Raw genomic sequence first — 20,210 nt, forward strand, 5'->3', positions numbered from 1 at the left:
GAATGTCAGTTAAAATTAAGGATAACGGATATAAAGTGATATGAAGGTGGTACCTAACACCACGTATATTAAATCGAATAAATGGTAAATATACAAATATTTGTTGTAGGTGCAAGAGGTTGGACATATAAACATATGTAGTGGGCAGTGGTGGGTTTCAAAAAGTTTCACCATTGGTTCATGGGCATAGCTAGGTGGGGGGGGCGTGTGACTGAGTGGGCGTGGCCAACTTGACATCACTCACACATATGCAGTCACATGAGCCATGCCCACCAAACCAAAAGCAAAATTTTGGGGATTTTTTGACACTTTTTTTGGGGGGGGGGAGAAGAGGGATGAGAAGCAGCTCGCCTGGACGACTTCTGTGACGACCATGGGAGGAGTGCGGCCAGTGGTTGGTTTGGAAGTGAGCAGCTCTCAAAGGGGTGGCTGGGAGGCATCTTTGCCAGCCAGCCAATTCCCAACTCCAAGCAAGTGGCGACCATGGGAACGGTTTGGGGTGTGGCCATCCTGCTGTCCCTACCAGTTTGGCAACCCAGCCCAATTACCAATACTAGTTTGTTCGAACCAGTGCGAATCGGTAGGAACCCACCTCAGGTAGTGGGATTGTGCACAAAGAACTGTTGAATGTAAAATTAGAGATGTCACCGAGGATTGCATTATTGTTGCTGGTGGAAAAACGGGATATAAAGGAAACAAAAAAGGAATTGATTGTAAATTTGATAATGGCAGCTAGATTAGTGATGGCTAAATATTGGGGACAAAATTGGGATATTCAAAGAAATGAGTGATATAATGACATTTGGAGTATGGCAACAAATGATAAATTAACAACAGAAATGAAAAAGGGATGATTAAAGTAAATAATTACAATGAAATATGGGGGGATTTTATAAAATCAGTGTTGGTGGAAGGCAAAGGGAATAAACCTATTCAAGAAAATATGTTGTTTTGGAGGGTATAAGGGCACAATTGGAATATATTGTACATCTAAGAAATATAAAGGGGGGAAAAGTCTCCAGGGGGTGGGGGTGCACTGTAATATTTGTTTTTTTTCCTTTTTCTTTTCTCTTTCTTTTTTTGTATTCAGTTGTATATCTGCTGTTTGTATTATTTGTGTTTAAATAAATAAATATATCATGGTAGTTGTAAGCCAAGGCACCCATGTGACCAGATTTGATTTTATGCCCATTTTTATGGCAGTTATTAAACAAATTATGTGGTTTTAAGTCCAAATCAGTGTTTTTCTTTGTTGGAGAAAAGCAAAAAACACTGGAAAATGGCAAAAAAATGGCACAGTCAACAATTATAACAATTAAATGTAAGCTGGCTGCTAAATACCCAAAATGCAAACACATGATTGCATGGGGTGGTGGACATTTTATGATAACTGGAATAATTTACAGGCTGTAAATCACTTTTTCCAAGGCTGACATTACTCTGGACAGTTTTTAAATGATCAGTTGTAAGGTGAGGACTGTATATTTAACTTGCCCTTGTTACATTATTTCTTGCACAAGAAATAATAGGAGTTGAACCCAGATCAATTCAATTAGCCAGGAACCAGTCTAAATTGGCGAATATGTAGGGATTATCATCTGCACTCAGCACATGTGGTAAAGGGCAATTTTATTTACACATTAATAAATAATAAAATGATTTCATTAAAAGGAAACAGCACTTACCAATGCAGAGCCAGCACTGATGTATATCAACAGCAAATGAGGTTATAAGCCCCAAGCGTAAATCATGTTTTAATGTCCAAGCATTATTACAGGACCTCAGATCCCATCCTACTAAGGAACCATTCACAGTGGCATATGCCAGCACAGACTGGGATCCTGAATTGAAATGATGCATATCTACCACACAGCCATCATCTTTTTGATCTAAAAACCTAGATAAAATAAAAAGAACTAGACATTATTCACTGAAATCTATCATGGCTTACACCCTTGAAAAATATTTCCTACAGCTTTTATTTATACAGATAGTCCTTGACCCATGATTATAATGAATCCTTTCCATTATAGTCACAAATGGACAATATTTCTTAATGACTTCCACACCCTATTTTCTCTAATGCAATTGTTAAATATATGTGTGCATCTTTAAGTGGAGCACAGGGTACATTGGGGATGAAGGAAGCCTAGCGCTGGGCCAAGCCTGCCTGCTTTGGGCTTCCCAAGGCCTCCTCGCATGTCTTGAGACACCCCATACTGCTTCCTGTTCTTTGAGGTCCCCATAGCCTTTGAATCTGCTTTGTATGCCCAACCAGGTCCCTGCATGCCTTTTCTCTTCCCACCAGGTCTCAGCAGGCCTTTCCCTCGAAAAATTCTATTATACTTAATCCTATATTCCCCAAAAATCCTATTGTAGTTTTCCCCAATCTGGATATCCTCCTGAAAATGTTAGCTTCATAGCTCTTGTTGAAATATGCTGAGTAGTGAAATCCACAAATCTGTTCTACAACATCAGAGCGAAACATGATAGCCCATCTTGTGTCCTTACTACTAAGTTTACATTTGCAAGGAATAAGCATAGCAGATAATCAATAGGAAACAGATGAAAACTATATAAACACTACACATACCTGTTTTGTATTGGATGAATCTTAGGTGATTTGGGGAGTTTTGAAGCTTCAATCCCAAAAAGTTGGATGGACCCGTTATCTGAAGCTATAGCCAAATAGTGAGAACCCTGGCAAAAAGTAAGCGTTGTCACACGTCCCCCAATCCGAGAATATGTTAAAATTGATCTGTTATAAGTCATAGAAAAAAATCCAAAATTACAATGAAATTCTTCATAGTCCATGCTACATGCTACACAGATAAAGTAAGAACATGGTCAGCTACATACATTTATTATGATGTCTGGCATAAAATTCTGGGAATATGCCCTTCTGTGAGGATAATGAGGCTCTGTGTTAAGAGATTATTATTTCCCTCACAAAGCTGTTATTCCCAGAATTTCTAGGTTAAAAACCCCAACAAACTGGAATATGTGTCTAATTTGTGTATGCACAATAGTTCTTTGACAATGAAAAGGGCAATCTTGCCTGGAAAATAAGGATTGATGGGTTTTATTTTTTTATTGATTGAAGAGAGAGGCAGTAAAATAAAAAGAGAATTGCTTATATTAAATCAGAGCAATAGGTAACATCATTATTATCCACAATTGAATTCTACTTCCTGCTGTAATAGTTGATGCTGCTTTAAAATAAAAACTGACTTCAAAGGTTTGAAACTAAATTTACATACACCTGCTGGGCACCGCTCTGGAAAAAAAATAGCTTATTTTATATACATTTGCAGCACTTCTCACAAACATTGAGCTAGTTATGACAGTTTAGAAAAGAACATCCCCCCTCAGTAGGAAGAACCTTTTGGACAGGTTCTTTAATACTGAGCCTTTCAATTGTTTTCAATACTTTCTTAAACAAAACTGAATGATAATTGAAGTCAAATAGATTTCAAGGAATTTATATAATATGCATGACAATCATGAATTTTATCCTAGGTAATTAATAGTGATACCAAACAATCAAAGAAAATAACACTTGCTCTATTCAGGTATTACAAAACCTAAAATGCTCAATGTGCAAGCAATAGTAAGAAGTCCTGCTCCCTATAATATTGTGTATGTGTTGTTTAAAGATAGGTATCTATGCACAGCCTAGATCCATGATGGCGAACCTAGGGCATGTGTGCCACAGGTGGCACGCAGAGCCGTCACTGCAGACTGTCTCCCCAGCCCAACTCCACCATGCATGTGCAGATGCCTCCCGCTGCGTATGCGCAGGGAGTGGTGTGCATACGAGGGGGGGGGCGCTCGCATTGCATTTTGGGGATTCACATGCATGCTTGCACCTCACACCCCGTTTGGGCCTGGAAGGCCTCCTGCACCAACTTGGAAGCCAAAACGGGATGCGGGGATGCCACACGAGATCCAACCCCTCCCCTTGTGCCCAGTTTTGGGCCTGGAATGCATCCTGCACCAACCTGGAAGCCAATAATGGGTGAGGGTGAGGGGAACATCCGCAGGGGATGGGGCATGTGCAGGGGAGGGATGCATGCACAGGGGGCATTCACATTGCATTTGGGGGTTGCGCGCATGCTTTGGGCACTCTGCACCAAAAAGGTTAGCCATCACTGCCCTATATGTTTGCACTGAGGTCTCTATGAAATCATCTGTGAATTAATTGCCCCATCAGTTTGAAATTTCATGAGAACCAATATATGTGAAACTGTAAGCATAAAGTCCTTTATAGACATTCAAGATATAGAGAAAAAGCCATCATTACATGATATTCAAGTAGTTCTCGACATGACTGTAATTGAGTATGGAATTATGATCATTAAGTTATGCTGGTTTTTAAGTGGGTCTTGGCAGTGGTGAGATTCAATTTTTTTTACTATCAGTTCTGTTGGCGTGGCTTGGTGGTCATGTGACTGGATGACCTTGGCCAATCTAACATCACTCATGTCAAGGGGCGCTTTGCCCAACCACTCTCCTCCCAGTCACTCCTTGTCAACCCCGTCCTCAACATATCTATAGTTCTGTAAAAATGTTATTCACCTCTTTTCAACTTTATTATATGCATCTACTCACATGCTTTGTCCAAGAGTGTGATATGTATGTCACAAAACAGGCTTTTGAGGGTTGCCATAAAGAAAGGGGAGGATATATTTTCCAAGAAGCAGAAGGCAAAACAAGAAGCAATAGATGGAAATTGAACAAAGAGAGAAGCAACCTAAAACTAAGGAGAAACTTCCTAATAGTGAGAACAATTAACCAGTGGAACTGCTTGTCTCCAGAAGTTCTTAGTGCTCAATCACTGGAAGTTTTAAAGAAAAGACTGGATAGCCATTTCTCTGAAATAGTATAGAGTCCCCCACAAAGTCCCTTCTAAGTGTTATTCTGTTATTCTGGCACCTTTTCCAGGCGGAGAGATTTTGGCATCCTCAGTTTTCCTGCCTGAGCAGGGGCTGGACTAGAAGACCTCCAAAGTCCCTTTCAACTCTGTTATTCCATTATTGCTAAACTAAATAGCTAACCCTCATTGGGGCACTATCTCTTTTGCTCCCTCTGGGTTAAAGCTTAAAGCTAAAGAGCTGCCTCTAGACATTCATTTTAATAAGATTTTTAAAAGTCTGCAGTTGAAAGTTCTTCATCTCTCCCTACCCTGAATACCCAATTTCATTTGGAATTTAATCCCAAAATGATTGCCCTTTTGGCATTTCTCTTGACACTTCTCCAAAATGCACCTCCAAGAAGTCACATCTCTCCCTCCTTCCTTCCTTTCCTCCCTCCCTCTCACACACTCTCTCACACATACACACAAACAGATTGGATTGCATATTTCTCTCCCACCCTCCCTCCCTCCCACTCTGCTTTAGGCTCAGAAAGTCTGCCAGTGCTGCTCCTCATTTGGCAATGCTAAAGGAGAATTAGGGGCTCGAGTTAGTTGACATTCTCATCTCTGCTACAGGTAAGGCTGTCAGAAAGATTTTTTGGCAGGCATGCAATGCTTCTCCTCAGCCTCTCAGCACTAATGCTGCCAGGATAGGCAAAGCCAGAAGTGGATCCTACCAGTTCGGACTGGTTCGGTAGTGGTATGCTGGCCTGGGTCGCAGAACCAGCAACAACCCAGCCATACCCTTGTACCCGTTCCCCGGTCAACAACAACAACAACTTTTTTGGGAATTCTGCGCACGGGCAAAACAATTTCCACTGAACTGTACATGCACGCATCCAGAGAATGTGCAAAGCATGCACACAAGTAAACCAACAGTAATACTGGCTAGAACCCACTCCTGGCACAGCCTCTCATTTTATACAAACCATCTGCTGCCGGTGGAAATTGCACTTATGGGTTGCATGGGTGGGTCCATCCAGGACATGGAAGTTCTGTTGCTAGCCTGGCAGCCCGGCTCGAGCCATGGTTTTTTTTAAAAAAAAATTTTTTCCCTATAGGAGGCTATCAAAATTGGAAGCGTGCCTCTGCCTGCATAACCAGGGGGAAACTCTCCACCCCACAATAACCAATGGCTTGAAAATGGCTTCTCTGCCACCACCGCCTATTCCTCTGCTGCCTTCCCCATACACTTCCCCCTATTGTAAATGTGATGTGCGATTTGAGTGGGAAATGCCTGGAACACAATAAATCCACTCACCTCCTGCTGGCAGGCTGGTTAATGGGGTGAGAGGAGAGGCAGAGAAGCTGGAGGAGAGCCAATCACAGCCCTCTGAAAGAAGGGGGCTGAGGGAAAGTGCTTATGCTACAGCATGCCACAGATGCCCTCGCTTGTCCCTTTGCCTGTCTTCCATCCTCACACGGTCTCCTCAGTGCTTGCTCCTGCTCCCCCTCCCCAGTCTAGCGTGATTGCAGGTGGAGCCACATTGTCTTTTGCAAGCCTGCTATCAGTGAAGTTGAGTGCCGGTGAGGACTGACTTTTTGCATAGCTTTCTCCAGCTGTAGGGGAGGGGAGAAATGGCTTCCTGCCCTGGCTTTTGTCTGTTCCCACCCTCCCGACTAATTTCTCCTGCACAAGCAAGCAGAGCCACTTCCTTCCAGCCTTTGCCAAAAGCCCCACGCCACACCTGGAGGCTGAAGTTTGAATTTCTTCCCCCCTCCGAACCACACGTACCTTGGCAACGGGACTGTTTCTCTCTGCCCCCTTTTCCAGCTGCTGGATCAGGGGGATGAACTTAGCTTTGCTGCCCATTGCAGCTAGGAATCTCAAAGCCGAGAATGAATATTTGTGCTATAACCAGCCTCTGTCATAGAGCAAATCTGAACACATCTCATGGCCGTCTCCTCGCAGAAGGTCTTGGTGCTGTGAGGTGCATGCGTGTTTGCTCTGTGTGAACGTTTGTGGCCAAGAAGGAGATGACAACTTGGCCAAACTTTTCCTGCCTCCCTTCTACTTAGAATACAGTTACAACAGCCTGTACCTTTATGATCCCTCCTCCCTCCTGCAACCTGGCTTCAGCTTACAGAGCGTCCGGAACCAGAGTCGAGCCCTATTCCTTTGGCAGAGGGGGCCTTGCTTGGCTGCCTTTGCACAAGGCCAGTTGGCGGGCAGAATCAAAGTACCTTAAAGGGACAGGCTGCCATAGCTGCCCTCCAAGCAGCTTCACTGCAAAGGGAGGCAGGAAAAGTTTGGCCAAGTTGTCTCCTTCTTCTCGGCCTTAAACTTACATACAGAGCAAACATGCACACACCTCATGACGCCTGGACCTTCTATGAGAGTCCTGGGCAGTGCAGATTTAGTACCTTTCCTGGCGGTGGCGGCAACCTTGTTAAAAGCTACCGGAGGCAGGCAGGTGAGCAAGGGGCACAGGCTCCTCCTTCTGCCAGCCTCACGTTCCAGCCAGTGTCTAGCCAGCCAGCCATGCCTGCCCTCCCACTACGGTAGTCCATGTGGATCCCGGATAGCACAGGAAGCGCCAGAATGCTCAGTAAGTGCAGGAAGTGGTGGAAAACAGCGCTGGTGAAGGAAAGTCCATGCACAGCTGGGCATGCTTGGCGACAGGAGGAGGCATGGTGCGATGGGGCTGTTTTGTCCCTCCTTACCTTGTGCGAGCTGCTCCATTGCCCATTTCACCATTGCAGTCCACCCCACAGAGCTTTCCTCACCCATCAACGCCCAGATGCCCTCGCTTCTTCCAAGCATTTTTTTGCCTAGTGATCTCCAGCTCTGTCACGTTTCTTGCCATTGTGTGCAGGAAAATGAAAGTTTGTGTGGGACTAAAAAAAAATCACTCAATTCCAACTTTGCTAGATTTTTTTCTTTCATGAGAAGTTGGAATTGATTGGTTGAACTTTTTTTTAGCTTCCACAAACTTTCATTTCCCTGCACACGATGGTGAGAAACGTGATGGAGCTGGACATCAGGTAGGCAAAGAAATGCTTGGGGAATTTGAGGAAAGCGAGGGCATCTGGGCAGTGGTGGGTGGGGAAAACTCTTCTGCCCACAAAGAAAAGAGAAGGGGAAGAGAAGAGATGGTAGGAGCTTGTCTCGCTCCATATGCCCCAATGAAAGTCAGCGACAGCCCAGCTGCTTCCCTTCCCCGCAAAGCATAGCAAGGCCATGGGCCGCATGGAAGGGAGTAGGAAATGCAGGCAAGCGGGCCTGGCCATGGGGACCACTGGAAAGGCTAGGGGGAAGACAGGTAAGCATGGCGAGGCTGAATGGAAGGGAGTAGGGAAGGCAGGCAAGCGGGTCTGGCCACAGTGAGTGCCAGGAAAGCTGCAAGGAAGGCCACAAAGAAGGCAAGCAAGCATGTCAGGGCTGCGTGGAGTAGGAAAGGCAGTTAAGTGGGTCTGGGCATGGGGATTGTGGGGAAGGACACAAGGAAGGCAGCGAAGCATGGCAGGGCTGTGTGGAGTAGGGAAGGCAGGTAAGCGGGCCTAGACATGGGGAACGTGGGGAAGGCCGTGGGGTAAGGCAGGCAAGTATAGTGGGGCAGCAGGAAAGGGAGTAGGGGAAGCAGGCAGGACGTTGAGCTAACTAGGCCACGACTCACAGGCTTACGTACCCAGGCAGGCAGATCAGGGCCACTCAGTTGGGCCGCAGCAGGCACCACATAGGAAGACAGGCAAGCCACAGAGACTGTGTGGTCAACACAAATGAGGAGACGCACAGTGTGCTCTGCCAGGGAGGCAAGATGAGGAGTGACTAGGCGGGATGGGGCGACCAGGCAGGGTGAGCGGGCGGGCAGTGAGGCAAACAGTGAACGGGGTGAACGGCGACCAGGCGGGTATGGGTGGAGCCAGCCAGAGGTAGTATTCGCTGGTTTTCCAGACTATTCAAAATTTCTACTACCAGTTCACCTGAACTGGTCCGAGCTGGCTGAATGCCACCTCTGGGCTTGTGATCAACCTGATTTTATGACATTTTTTGTAGAGGTCATTAAGCAACGTGGCTGTTAAATAAATGAGGCAGTTAAGTAAAATCATTGTTCTCAATGATTTTTTTTTTGCCAGAAATTGGAAACAAATGTTGGTTCCCATTAAAAAAAACCTCATAAATTGTGATGACGAGACCAAGGGTGCCCCAAATAGCAGTATATGTAGGCTGGTTGCCAAGTTTTCAAGATGCATTCATATGATCAGGCATCACAACTTGGAGTCTGGGTTTTAAGCACCTTTTGGGATGTTCCTTGTAACTTAGAATGGTTTCTAAGCTACTGGTCATTAAGTGAACACTACCTGTAATGAGGGGGGATTCAGAGGTGAGCACTTTTTTTTGCAGAAACTTCATTAATGACATCTGTATCTTTACTATTAATATAAACTTTAAGAACAGGAATGTTCCAAAAAGCATCAGAGCACTGAGGCAGGGATTATTGTAGTTGGAACGAACAGAGGAACTAATATTAGTGTTTATTATAGGCTCACTATTATTTCATACTTATTTATAATTATTGTATTTTTGCATTGTACAGTGGGACCTTGAGTCATGAACGGTTCAGACCACCACCAAATCAGTTTCCGACCAAAAAATTCACAATTTATTTAACTCTGATCACGAACACATACTCGGGTGGCAATCAAATGTGGCTGTAGCTGATTTCTCATTCTGCGCCATAGAGAAAGTCCTGATCTGCTGAATAAACCTGTCTGCCATTCCACATGTTAAAGTTACCCTTTATCTCATTCTCACTGGCTTCTAGCTTGTTTTGTAAGTAACTTTTTCCCCAGCCAGGCAGCCTCTCCCTCTCTCTTTTTCCTCCCAGGGAGACCCCACATGATACTGCAGAAGCCTCAATCGCAGCTTTTTTGTTACTCTTGTTTTGTGCATGTGGCAAGGGTTGGGAATAGAGCCAAGCAAGCTCTGCAGTTGGGAATTCCAGTAGTTTGGAAGCCAGGATCTCCTCCTGCCTCCCCTCCTCTCAGTCCTCCAGGAGCTGCAAAGAGCGGCAGCCTCTGCCTCAGCAGGCCGGTGACAGAAAGGCTCAGCTTTGAAGCATGGAAGGAGGGCGTGTATTGGGCCATTTCTCCTTGCCAGGGCTTCCTTGCAGAGAGGAAGGCAGGAGGAGCACTGCAGAAACCAGCCAGCCCAGTCCAAGCCCTCCTGCCCAGGTTGTGGGAGAGCCAGGTCCCTAAGAAGGCTGAGAGGAAGGCAGGAGGAGCTAACAGTGTTATTAAAGGATTTTCAGGAGTTCTATGGCATTATTAACCTTTTTTGTGCTTTAAAATCTTTTTTTTAAAAATTATAAATAATTTGTAGGGGTCTGGAACGGATTGATCATATTTACATACAATCCAATGAGAAAATTAGATTCGGATTACAACCAAATCGGGTTGCAATCAAGATTGTGGAACAAATTGTGGTTCTAACCTGAAGTCCCATTGTATTACTATATTTCCTTGTTTGTAAGCCACTTAGAATTAAACTGAAGGGGCATAAAGTCTTCATAAATAAACCAGTATTTAAATTTTTTATCTCTATAATTAAGCAATTATCTATAATGCAGAAAACTGTAATACCTCAAATTGACCTAATGAAGTAGGACTATGTACGGTATCATAATATTAAAAAATTAAAATGCCTTAGTTTTACATACAAAAAAAGACAGTTTTCTCAAATATTGTAAGCATGCTTCTCGCTCATGATCGCCAACTATATTTTCTATTCATTTTTCTATGCTTTTTAATTTCATAAACTATATGGTAGATACTCCTAGAATTAAATCTGCATCTCTACATATTATAAATTACCTAGTGGTTGTTGTTTTGCCTTCCATTTTATGACTGTCCCAAATTTTCACTGTTCCATCATTTGAGCACGTAGCAAAAATTGAATGTTCATCAGAGACTCTAATACGATTCACTGCAGACTTGTGCTCATGCAGATGAGCAACCAGAAGCCCTTTGGGATGCCAACCTAAAGCCAGAGTAAAATGTATTTTTCATTTATTCAATAAAAGTATGAAGGATTCTTGCCTGCTTGCTTTTCCACAATCTCATGAAGGCATTATAAAACACACAACTAGGTAGATAATATAAAATGCAAATATTAGTAAGCACACGCATAGCTGTGTATTACTTAATCCTGTCTCTCTGAAATTGAAACATATTAGGCAGAGACTTACCATAATCACCAACGTATATAGTTCTTTTTTTATTGAAAAGTTTTAATAAATTTTACAAATATTTCCCCCCCTCTTCCCTCCCTCCACCCCCACCCTACCCCCTGCTACCCCTCCACACACCCCAACTTCCCAGAGCAAAATACAGGGTATAAACATTTAATAATCATACACTAACATAAGCTAACTAACTATAGTTCTTATATACAAATACTGAAATAATATAGACAGTGGAATTATTGATAAGGTCACAAGACAAATCTATTTCTTTTACTTTCCTTTTCCCTTTCCCCATTCCATTTAATCTAAATATGGCAATACATCAAAATACCATGAAGAACTGCAACAATTTTAAGTACATAAAGTAACTAGATGAGGGAGGTAGTCTGTGTCAAAATAGAATATTGTGGAGTATTTGATTTAGAATTAGACTACAATTTTCTGCAGCTCTAATAGGATAATGTAATGCAGCAGAACTTCATTCAACTGGGAACTATTTACTCAGAATTCCTTGTTTATGTCACAAATGGTGGCTCTTTATAGTGGTGGGCGAAAGTTGTGAACTCTTTAGAATATCCACAACCCTACAATAAAGGTAATCCTTAGTTACTAACTGCCCCAGAACCAACTCTTCTCAGCTATGATAATGATGAAAAATAATTCTGCAATCAATGCCCACAAGTTGTCTTGTGCCTGACTCATCATGGACAGATACCTCAATATTCTCCTGTAAAATTTCCAGGTGCAATCAGAACTCTTGTTATCCCATAAAGAATGTGAGCCATCTGAGTCCTGAGACTACAAACCAACTTCAGTCCGTATGTTTCTACTACCACTTAATGGTTACGATGAAGTTCTTTTTGTGTAATTCATTATTTTTCTCAAATAATATTTTTATTAACGCCAGAATATTTCATCTTTCCATAGAATACTGTTGTGGTGGCTTACCAAATCATCTAGGGGATCTATGGGAAACTTGAAACAACAGCATATAATTTCCCAAGAACGATAGTTTACTTTCTGTATTCTCCCATGCCCAATACCCTTAGAGACATTGACATGAAAGACCTGCAAACACTTTTTCACAGACCTGACTTCCTTTGCAACCTTTTGAACACTGCATATATCGTCTTTGGAATTTTTTTTGTTGGATAACCATTAGAAAGAGTAATAATAATACTGCATTTTCTTTTCTTGTACACTTTCTGTCCTAAATTGGTGAAGGCCCAAGTCTGCCGCAAAAGTTTTAATGCCTTTTCTAGTTGTAGGAGCATTTGAAGTTGTTTTTCCTCATCACCCAGTGTCATCACTTAACTTCACTTCTACAACCCTGCATCATAAAGTGCAGATTCTCATGGTAACAATCAACACATCTATTTTAATACAGCCGAATTCCTAAGTCATGATTATTATCTCATTAAGTGAAAAGTTTGAATTTAACTCACTGTCTTGAAAGTTGAATAACTTAGGGGCTTCATATAATTTTTCTAGCAAGGTAGTGAATGTGTTCATTAAAGATATGATGTAGTATATTCTTCAGAATGTTGTTTGCTTAAGTAGAATAACTTTAATAGGGCTCATTATGTCACTGTACATCAAATACTTCAGGACATGGATAGTTCTACAGAATTCACAAACTTTCTCCCACCACTGTAGGTCCATACACTTCCTGTATTCTGTAATTTTCTCCTAGAGGCTTTCAAATTTGCAAAGGTATTCTCATTCTCAACAGAAAGAACATTTTATAAATTCCTCACTTTCTCCTTCCTCCATTAGTATTAATGACAAAGTTCTTAGATACAGAAATTTCATGTTGACTATGTAGCACTTATGGAAGACAAACTATAGCAATTTTATCTTGTCAAAAATGATTCTATGCAGAACAGCTCCTGCACCAACAAAAGCAGTTACATCTTTTAAAACTAGCTTGAAATAAGAATTATGAATTTCTGATACATGTCACTTTTGAACTTTTCTAATAATATATGAAATAATCAAAATAATTATTTTATAATAAAAATAATTTGGTCAATAATGTCATAATTTATGCTGGGTATCTTTCATTTTCTAAGACCATTCTCACTTTGCATATGGTTTTCTTCTTGGAATAGCAGAAGTTTCATATGGATTAATATGAGCTTAAAATACTATATATCATAGTGATGGCAAATTGTCACGTGGAAACATCGCACACACACAAGCTTGTCAGGGCCATGCTCTGGAAAAAACGAACTACTGGGTTCTAGCACATATGCGTGCCTAGTGATCAGCAGGTGCAGGATGGTTTCAGCACTAACACGAGCGCGAAAGGATCACACTCGGGAAAAGCCGAATTTCCAGGTTCTGGTACGCATGTGCACCTGACAACCAGCTGGTTGATGCGCATGCACACACCGGTTTTCAGCACTGCTGTCCATGTGAAGGACAGGTGATTGTAAGACTATTTCTATAAATACGTTTTAGTACAAGGAACATTGTTAATATTCATTTAACTAGTTGCAAAATGGCAATTAAGAAAATGTTATGTCATCTAGACCTTTGGTTATTTATAGCTGACAATCATTTTCATAATTTTTTGAGATTATATTGTAGATTATTTTAATCTTATACCATGTTTTACCAGGGTCTTATTTTCTTTTGACCCCCCCCCCAAATTTTGCTTGGGCCTTATCATCGGGGGGGGGGGTATTGTTTTGGAGTTGCCGGGTGGCCGCTCTCTTGCAAGTGGGCGCCCGAAGAGCTGGGCACAGCCTCAGGGGCAAACGGCTGTGTTGCGCTGTCACAGCAGTGCAACAATGCCACCATGAGGTGACCACACTCATGAACAGCCGCCCAGCAATGCCCCTTTCCAGCCAGGCAGAGCACCATTCACCGACCCAGTAATATCCCAAAGGTGTTAAGCCGCGTTTGGCTCTGCCCGGCTGGAAAGAGAGGTTGAACGGGCATTTGTTCTGCCTCCAGCTCGCGTGCCTCCCTGCCTCACCATACCCAACTCTCCCTGCAGGGCTGGGCCAGGGCGCCGCCGCCGCCGCCTGCTACCACCGCCGCCATCATGCTCCGAGCATAACCAGCTTCCAAACTCCAGAGATCTGCTGCCGAGTCTTCTTGCAGCGGCCGCTCCGGGACTACGCTCTATCCAGACCACAACCACGGAGCATAGTCCCAGAGCAGCCGCTGCCAGAAGACTCAGCAGCGGATCTCCGGAGTTTGGAAGCTGGTTATGGTTGGAGCATGGTGGTGGCAATGGGGCGGCAGTGGGATAGCAGCGCTGGCGGCGCCCTGGCCCAGCCTTGCAGGGAGAGGGCATGGGGAGGCAGGGAAGCACGCAAGCTGGAGGCAGAAGAAGTGCTCGCGCAACCTCTCTTTCCAGCTGGGCAGAGCACCACACGGCTTACCGCCTTTGGGATATTACTAGGTCGGTGAATGGTGCTCTGCCTGGCTGGAAAGGGGTGCCAGGCGGCTGCTCATGAGAACAGCTGCCCGGCAACCCCCCGCTCCAGCTGGGCACAGCACCACCCACCAACCTAGCAGTATCCCAAAGGCGTCAAGCAATGTGGGCACCTTTGCCTCCCCTCCCCCCCAGCTCCTGCGCTTTTGCACCTTTGGGATATCGCTAGGTTGGTAAGTGGCGCTCTGCCTGGCTGGAGGGGGGGTTGTCCAGGGAGCTTATTATTGGGAGAGGGTATATATTTTTTCACAAAGGAAAAATATGGCATGGTCTTATCAGGACATGTCATAATTTCGGGGAAACACAGTAATATATTTTGAAATTTTCTTATGATAAAATGGCAGACACTCTTAAGCCAATGTTCTTATGTAGAAAATGTACTAATTCAAAAATATCCACATAAGCATAAATGTCAGTTGTAATTATCAGGAAATCCGTAATCTGCTATACACCTTTTGATACTTAATATATTAAGATTAGATAATATATAGGGGTAATTACTATTGCTTAACTAGAAAATAAGCCTAACGTGATTTTAGTGTGCTTCTAATATAAGCCCTACCCCAAAAATATATCTCAGTTAAGATCGCAATCAGCCATGTGTGTGTGTGTGACCAGCACAGAAGTTGGCTCCAGCCCGTGCAATGCAGGTGAGTTGAGTACCCTTCCAAGCAGCAAGCAGAGGCATGTAGGCAATCTGGATGTCCTGCAAGAAAGCCAAAAGTTGATGGCTAGAGTGGGCAGCCAGCTGCGGGAGGTTCCTCTCTGTGGGTTGACACCAGCAGCAGTTGGAAGCAGAGGCGCAGGGGGAAGGCATGTGATCAAGGTATGCCATGCGGACTACAGGCAAGCCAAGGGAAGGTAGGGCAGAATGGGTAACTGGCTGCGGGAGGCTCATCTTTGTGTCTCTAAGGTTGCCTGCAGCCCATGCGGCATGTCTGGATCATTTGTCTTCCCTCCTGTGCCTCTGCATCCATCTGCTGCTTGGACAGGTAATCAATTGACCTGCTCTGCATGGGCTGTGCAGTCCCAGAGTGACCTGATCAAGGAGCCAGAAGGTGGTGGCTGCTGCCAAACAGTCTCAGATCCCATGTGCTTGCCACTTGTGAGCGCTGGGGTGGGATGCCCAGCCGGTCTGATTACCCTGATATTGTGTTTCCCCCCCAAATAAGCTCTAATGCTTATTTTGGAGCCAAAAAATATAAGGCTGAGTCTTATTTTTGGAAAAACACAGTATATTATAAAACATACCCTTGTTCAAAAACTTCAGATCATGGTCTAAAAAGAAAGGAAAAGGTATCTGAGAACTGGACATCAGAAATATGGACATGAGAAATATGAAACTATGGCTATTTTAGCCCAGAAGCAACTACCTAACTTGATGTATTAAAGACTGGTGGATGAGATTAAATAGTCTGAGAATTTCATATCTTCTAGGCAAGTGCTTATTACATTCACACAACATCAGTTACAGCTAGAACAAGCAAGTGGCATTTTATCACTTTAGACTTTATTGGAAAAAAACATAAGAAGTGGAATTTCTCTTTTTCAAAATCTGCTGCTATCTCAGCAGGACTAAAATCCCATGTTATGTTACCTTCATAGCTTTTTAAACATAGCTGTTTAAGAATACACTGGTATTACCTGGGGGTGGTGGCTTTGTCTCCCATTCTGCATTCTCCATCATCTGTTTTGCTATTCTTTCTGCATTGCATTGTTCACGCTTCTGCTGTATTAGCTGTTGAAGTTCAGTTTTACAAGTAGTAATGCGCAGTTGGTATGTAGAAGGGGAAATTACACTGCTTATAACTTGTATAATTGGTTTTCTGACTTGGATAGCTTGTCCATCTGCTGCCTGAAAGCCATACATAAATCATGTTGGATAATCGCATGATATATAGTTAAAAAACAGATAGCTTCTAAGGTTTTGCATTAGAAATCTGCTTGCATGATTTTTTATCACTTCAATTTGAGTCCATTGTTTCTATATAACAGTAAAAAAAATGCCCCAAGCTATCTAGGTTCATTATTTACAATGACTGATATAGAGAACCAAGCATAAGCAATCATGAATGAGCATTAAGGATTTTCTTTGTATGAAGTGATTCAATGACATTTAGAAATGCATTTCTTTATGTTCAATGAATAGTAGCAAGTTTTCTGAAAAAAAGTCTATCATCACAGTAACTGAGAAAATGTGCTCTGATGTTCACCAAGTAGACAAGGAAAAATGTGCCACAGGTGCCACGTGGAGCCATATTTGCCAGCATGCAAGCTGTCAGCTCCAGCGTGCACTAATTTCCAGGCTTCTGGAGGGCCGGAGAAAAGCGTTTTCTCCCTTCCCAGGCTTCAGGAAAGCCTCCGGAGCCTGGGGAGGGCAAAAAACAGGCCCAACGGGCCAAATGGAAGTTTGGAACAATCTTTTTCCGGCTTCCGGAGGGCCTCTGGTGGGCCAAGGGAGCCTGTTTTCACCCTCCGCAGGTTTCAGGAAAGCCTACAGAGCCTGAGGAGGGCAAAAACTCCCCCCCCCCAATATGTGCGGAGGGTATGTGTGTGCATGCATGCATGGGGGGTGCGTGCACATACACAGGTGGGTTGGGCACATTCCATTGTGTGTGTGGGCACGCATGATAGTATGTACGCGCACAATTTTGGCACGCCTTTACAAAACGCACAATTTTGGCATGCCTTTTCAAAAAGGTTTGCCATCACTGGCCTAGGTTATGTTATATATGTGAAATACCTAGGTTTGTTTATATATATGTGTGTGTGTGTGTGTGTGTGTGTGTGTGTACACATACATACATAGATACAAACACATTATTGGTGAAAGGCTTAGGTTATATGTGAACTGCACACTGTACTGTTTTGAGGGATATTGGATCAATGGCTTAGCTCTTCTGTGAAACTCTAAACTACATCAATCAGGGACCCAGGATCTAGATTACTGATCTTGAGATGACACAGGAGAAGTATTACTGCATTTTTCGGAGTAGAAGACGTACCTTTTTCCCTCAAAAAAGAGGCTGAAAATCTGGTGCGTCTTAATCACTGAATACAGCATTTTTTGCCTCCTGAAACCCCGGCCAATTCACCAAAATGGTGTGCATAGCATTTAGGAGGCTTTCAGGGTGCTCATAGGGGCTGAAGAGGGCAGAAATGACTGAAAAATGGGTTGTTTTTTTGCTCAATTTTGTTCCCCCCTCCCAGCCTCCAGCACTCTATAAGCCTCCTAAAGTGTATGCATGCCCTCTTTCTAACAAAAAAGGGGCCGGTTTTTGCTCGTTTTTGGACCCTCCCAGGAGCACTCTACAAGCTTCCTAAAGGCTATTCATGCCCTTTTTGTGTGGGGTGGGGAAACAGGCCCGTTTCGTGAAAAAGGGGGCATTTTTGGGAGGTCTGCAAAAACTTTTTTTTTTAAATTGCCTTGCAAAATCTTGGTGTGTCTTATACTCCAAAAAATATGGTATATATTCTTCTAGCAGCTGTTGGTTCTTCAGTTGGAAGCAACCAATTATCTGATTCATAGTTAACCAGAATTTGGCATTTACCCTCTTTATCACAGGTTCTGAGGTAGAAAAATTCTGAGACATTAAAATGACTTTTAAGGTTGAAACATAAAATTAATTAAAATATTCCTTCAAATACCTGTGGAGATGATGATAAAGGCACACAAATGCCAGCGGAGGATTCTGATCGAAGAGGTTTTCCAATTTGGATAGCTTCCTGGTCTGAGGTTTGGACATAGCCTTTGCTAAGGGGTTGCTGTATGCTAGAAGGTTCCAAAGAGCCAAACATACTCTTCCATTCTTCATTTACATTTGAATCTTGTTTTACATGTTTTCTAGCTAAAATCAACAAGTCCCAAAAGAAGGATTACCATGAGACTGAACATGATGTACAGCAAAAAAATCCAGATTGATTGGAATAATTGCAGAATTAACATATATAGACTCACCCACCCTGATTTATTTTGAACAGATATTAAAGGGGAAAAGGCCAGTGCTGGATCAAATAAATCAGTGACTAAGAATTTGGACAAACGTTTCAGCCTAACATTAAATAACATTCATCTTAATCCCCAAAGGTACTCCATGTTTATAAAACAGTTAAACCATATAGACCTCAGACTATTTAATCTGTATTCAAAATGGACAGCTTAACCATAATGGTATATTATTTGCTACAATGCCACATATTGTTGGTTTGAAATTTAATTTCATTTTCAACAAGATATTAAAACACCAGCTATGTGCTCGGCATCCCGAACTGCAAGGGGTGAGGAATCATTCATTATTAAAGATTGCTTTTCACTTAATGAGACACATCTAGAAGAAGAATATTACAGGTAGTTCTTGATTTACAACAGTTCATTTAGTGACCATTCAAAGTTACAACGTCACTGAAAAAAGTGACATAACCATTATTCTCAGTTATGACGACTGCAGCACTCAGCTGGCCATGTGATCAAAATTCAGATTAACTCATATTTATGACAGCTGCTGTGTCCTGGGGTCCTTTGAACACCTTTTGCCATCTTCTGACAAGCAAAGTCAATGGGAAAGCCAGATTCACTTAACAATCATGTTGTTACCTTAACAACTGCAGTATTTACTTAACAACTGTGGCAAGAAAAATCATAATATGAGGCAAAACTTGCTTAACAAATGTTTCATTTAGTAAGATAAATTCTTGGCTCAATTATGGTCATAAGTCAAGGACTACCTGTATATGTCAAAGTATAATTACCTTGAAAAGATAAGGTAAGGCAAGTCATGGCAGAGATGCTCATTCAACACAATCCCTCTGATCCTTTAGGTAGTATTTTCAGAAAATAATAAACATAAATGGTAGGAAAATCCACTTTTGGCAGTCCAATTACGCATGACTAAATATGAATCCCAGCTGCACTAATGACTAATAAAAATTTCCACATATAAGTTAGTAAAAAGTAAGATGAAAACCATGAAACTATACTAACCACGTTTATCATCAGCTTCCTGCTTAGTTTTAATTAGATCAATTTGTCTCCCAATTATTCCCCAAGCTGCCAAGTCGATTACACCTTTTTGAATGCTGTCATGAAGGTGACTCTGATCCACTACATTGGCCTTGGCTTTATTGGACTTTAACATGAAGTCTCGTAAGGCTAGCAGCTTGCCTTCTTCTTCCTCAGTCATCCCCTAGTCCCAAAACATAGTGGTGAAATTATCATAAACAGGTGAGAATTCCAAGTTATACATAATGTGTAGCAACTAGGATCTAAGTGAATTAATATGAGTGCCTTTTAGAAATCAAGAACTAAATTATTTGTTAATAAATCCTTTGCTAAATACAAAAGCAAAGCGAAAAAGAAAAATAAGTTGCTGTTTAGTAATCAAAATAATTTACGACACGGAATGCCTTCCTCAGTCACATAATGTAAATTATTATTTTGGTAATCCAACAAACATATCCAACGTAACTGTCAAAAAGATTATAACTTCTAAAGCATGATAGATTTAATAAAATATTTTTTGTTCATTAATAGAAATGATTATATTTTATTTATACAATCAGGTCATTTAATACATTTAATATTTCCACATAATAGACACAAGAATTTTCTATCACTTTTAAGAAAATTGTCAACCACAAAATTTAAATCAGCAGATTAAACCTT

At 42.3% G+C, this 20,210-nt stretch overlaps 1 protein-coding gene across 1 annotated transcript in view; it reads right to left on the reverse strand.

Moving 5' to 3' along the window:
- Positions 1-20,210, reverse strand: part of PIK3R4 (phosphoinositide-3-kinase regulatory subunit 4) — a 53,253-nt gene that overhangs the window by 8,754 nt on the left and 24,289 nt on the right. Inside the window, exons 11-16 of the mRNA XM_032235731.1 lie at positions 19,530-19,731; positions 18,197-18,396; positions 16,193-16,403; positions 10,730-10,895; positions 2,594-2,758; positions 1,686-1,897 (exon numbers count right to left, since the gene is read on the reverse strand). Of these exons, the coding sequence (XP_032091622.1) occupies positions 1,686-1,897; positions 2,594-2,758; positions 10,730-10,895; positions 16,193-16,403; positions 18,197-18,396; positions 19,530-19,731 (1,156 nt within the window). The remainder of the gene's footprint in view (positions 1-1,685; positions 1,898-2,593; positions 2,759-10,729; positions 10,896-16,192; positions 16,404-18,196; positions 18,397-19,529; positions 19,732-20,210) is intronic.

The sequence above is a fragment of the Thamnophis elegans genome, chromosome Z (assembly GCF_009769535.1).
Source record: "Thamnophis elegans isolate rThaEle1 chromosome Z, rThaEle1.pri, whole genome shotgun sequence".
Taxonomy (NCBI): domain Eukaryota; kingdom Metazoa; phylum Chordata; class Lepidosauria; order Squamata; family Colubridae; genus Thamnophis; species Thamnophis elegans.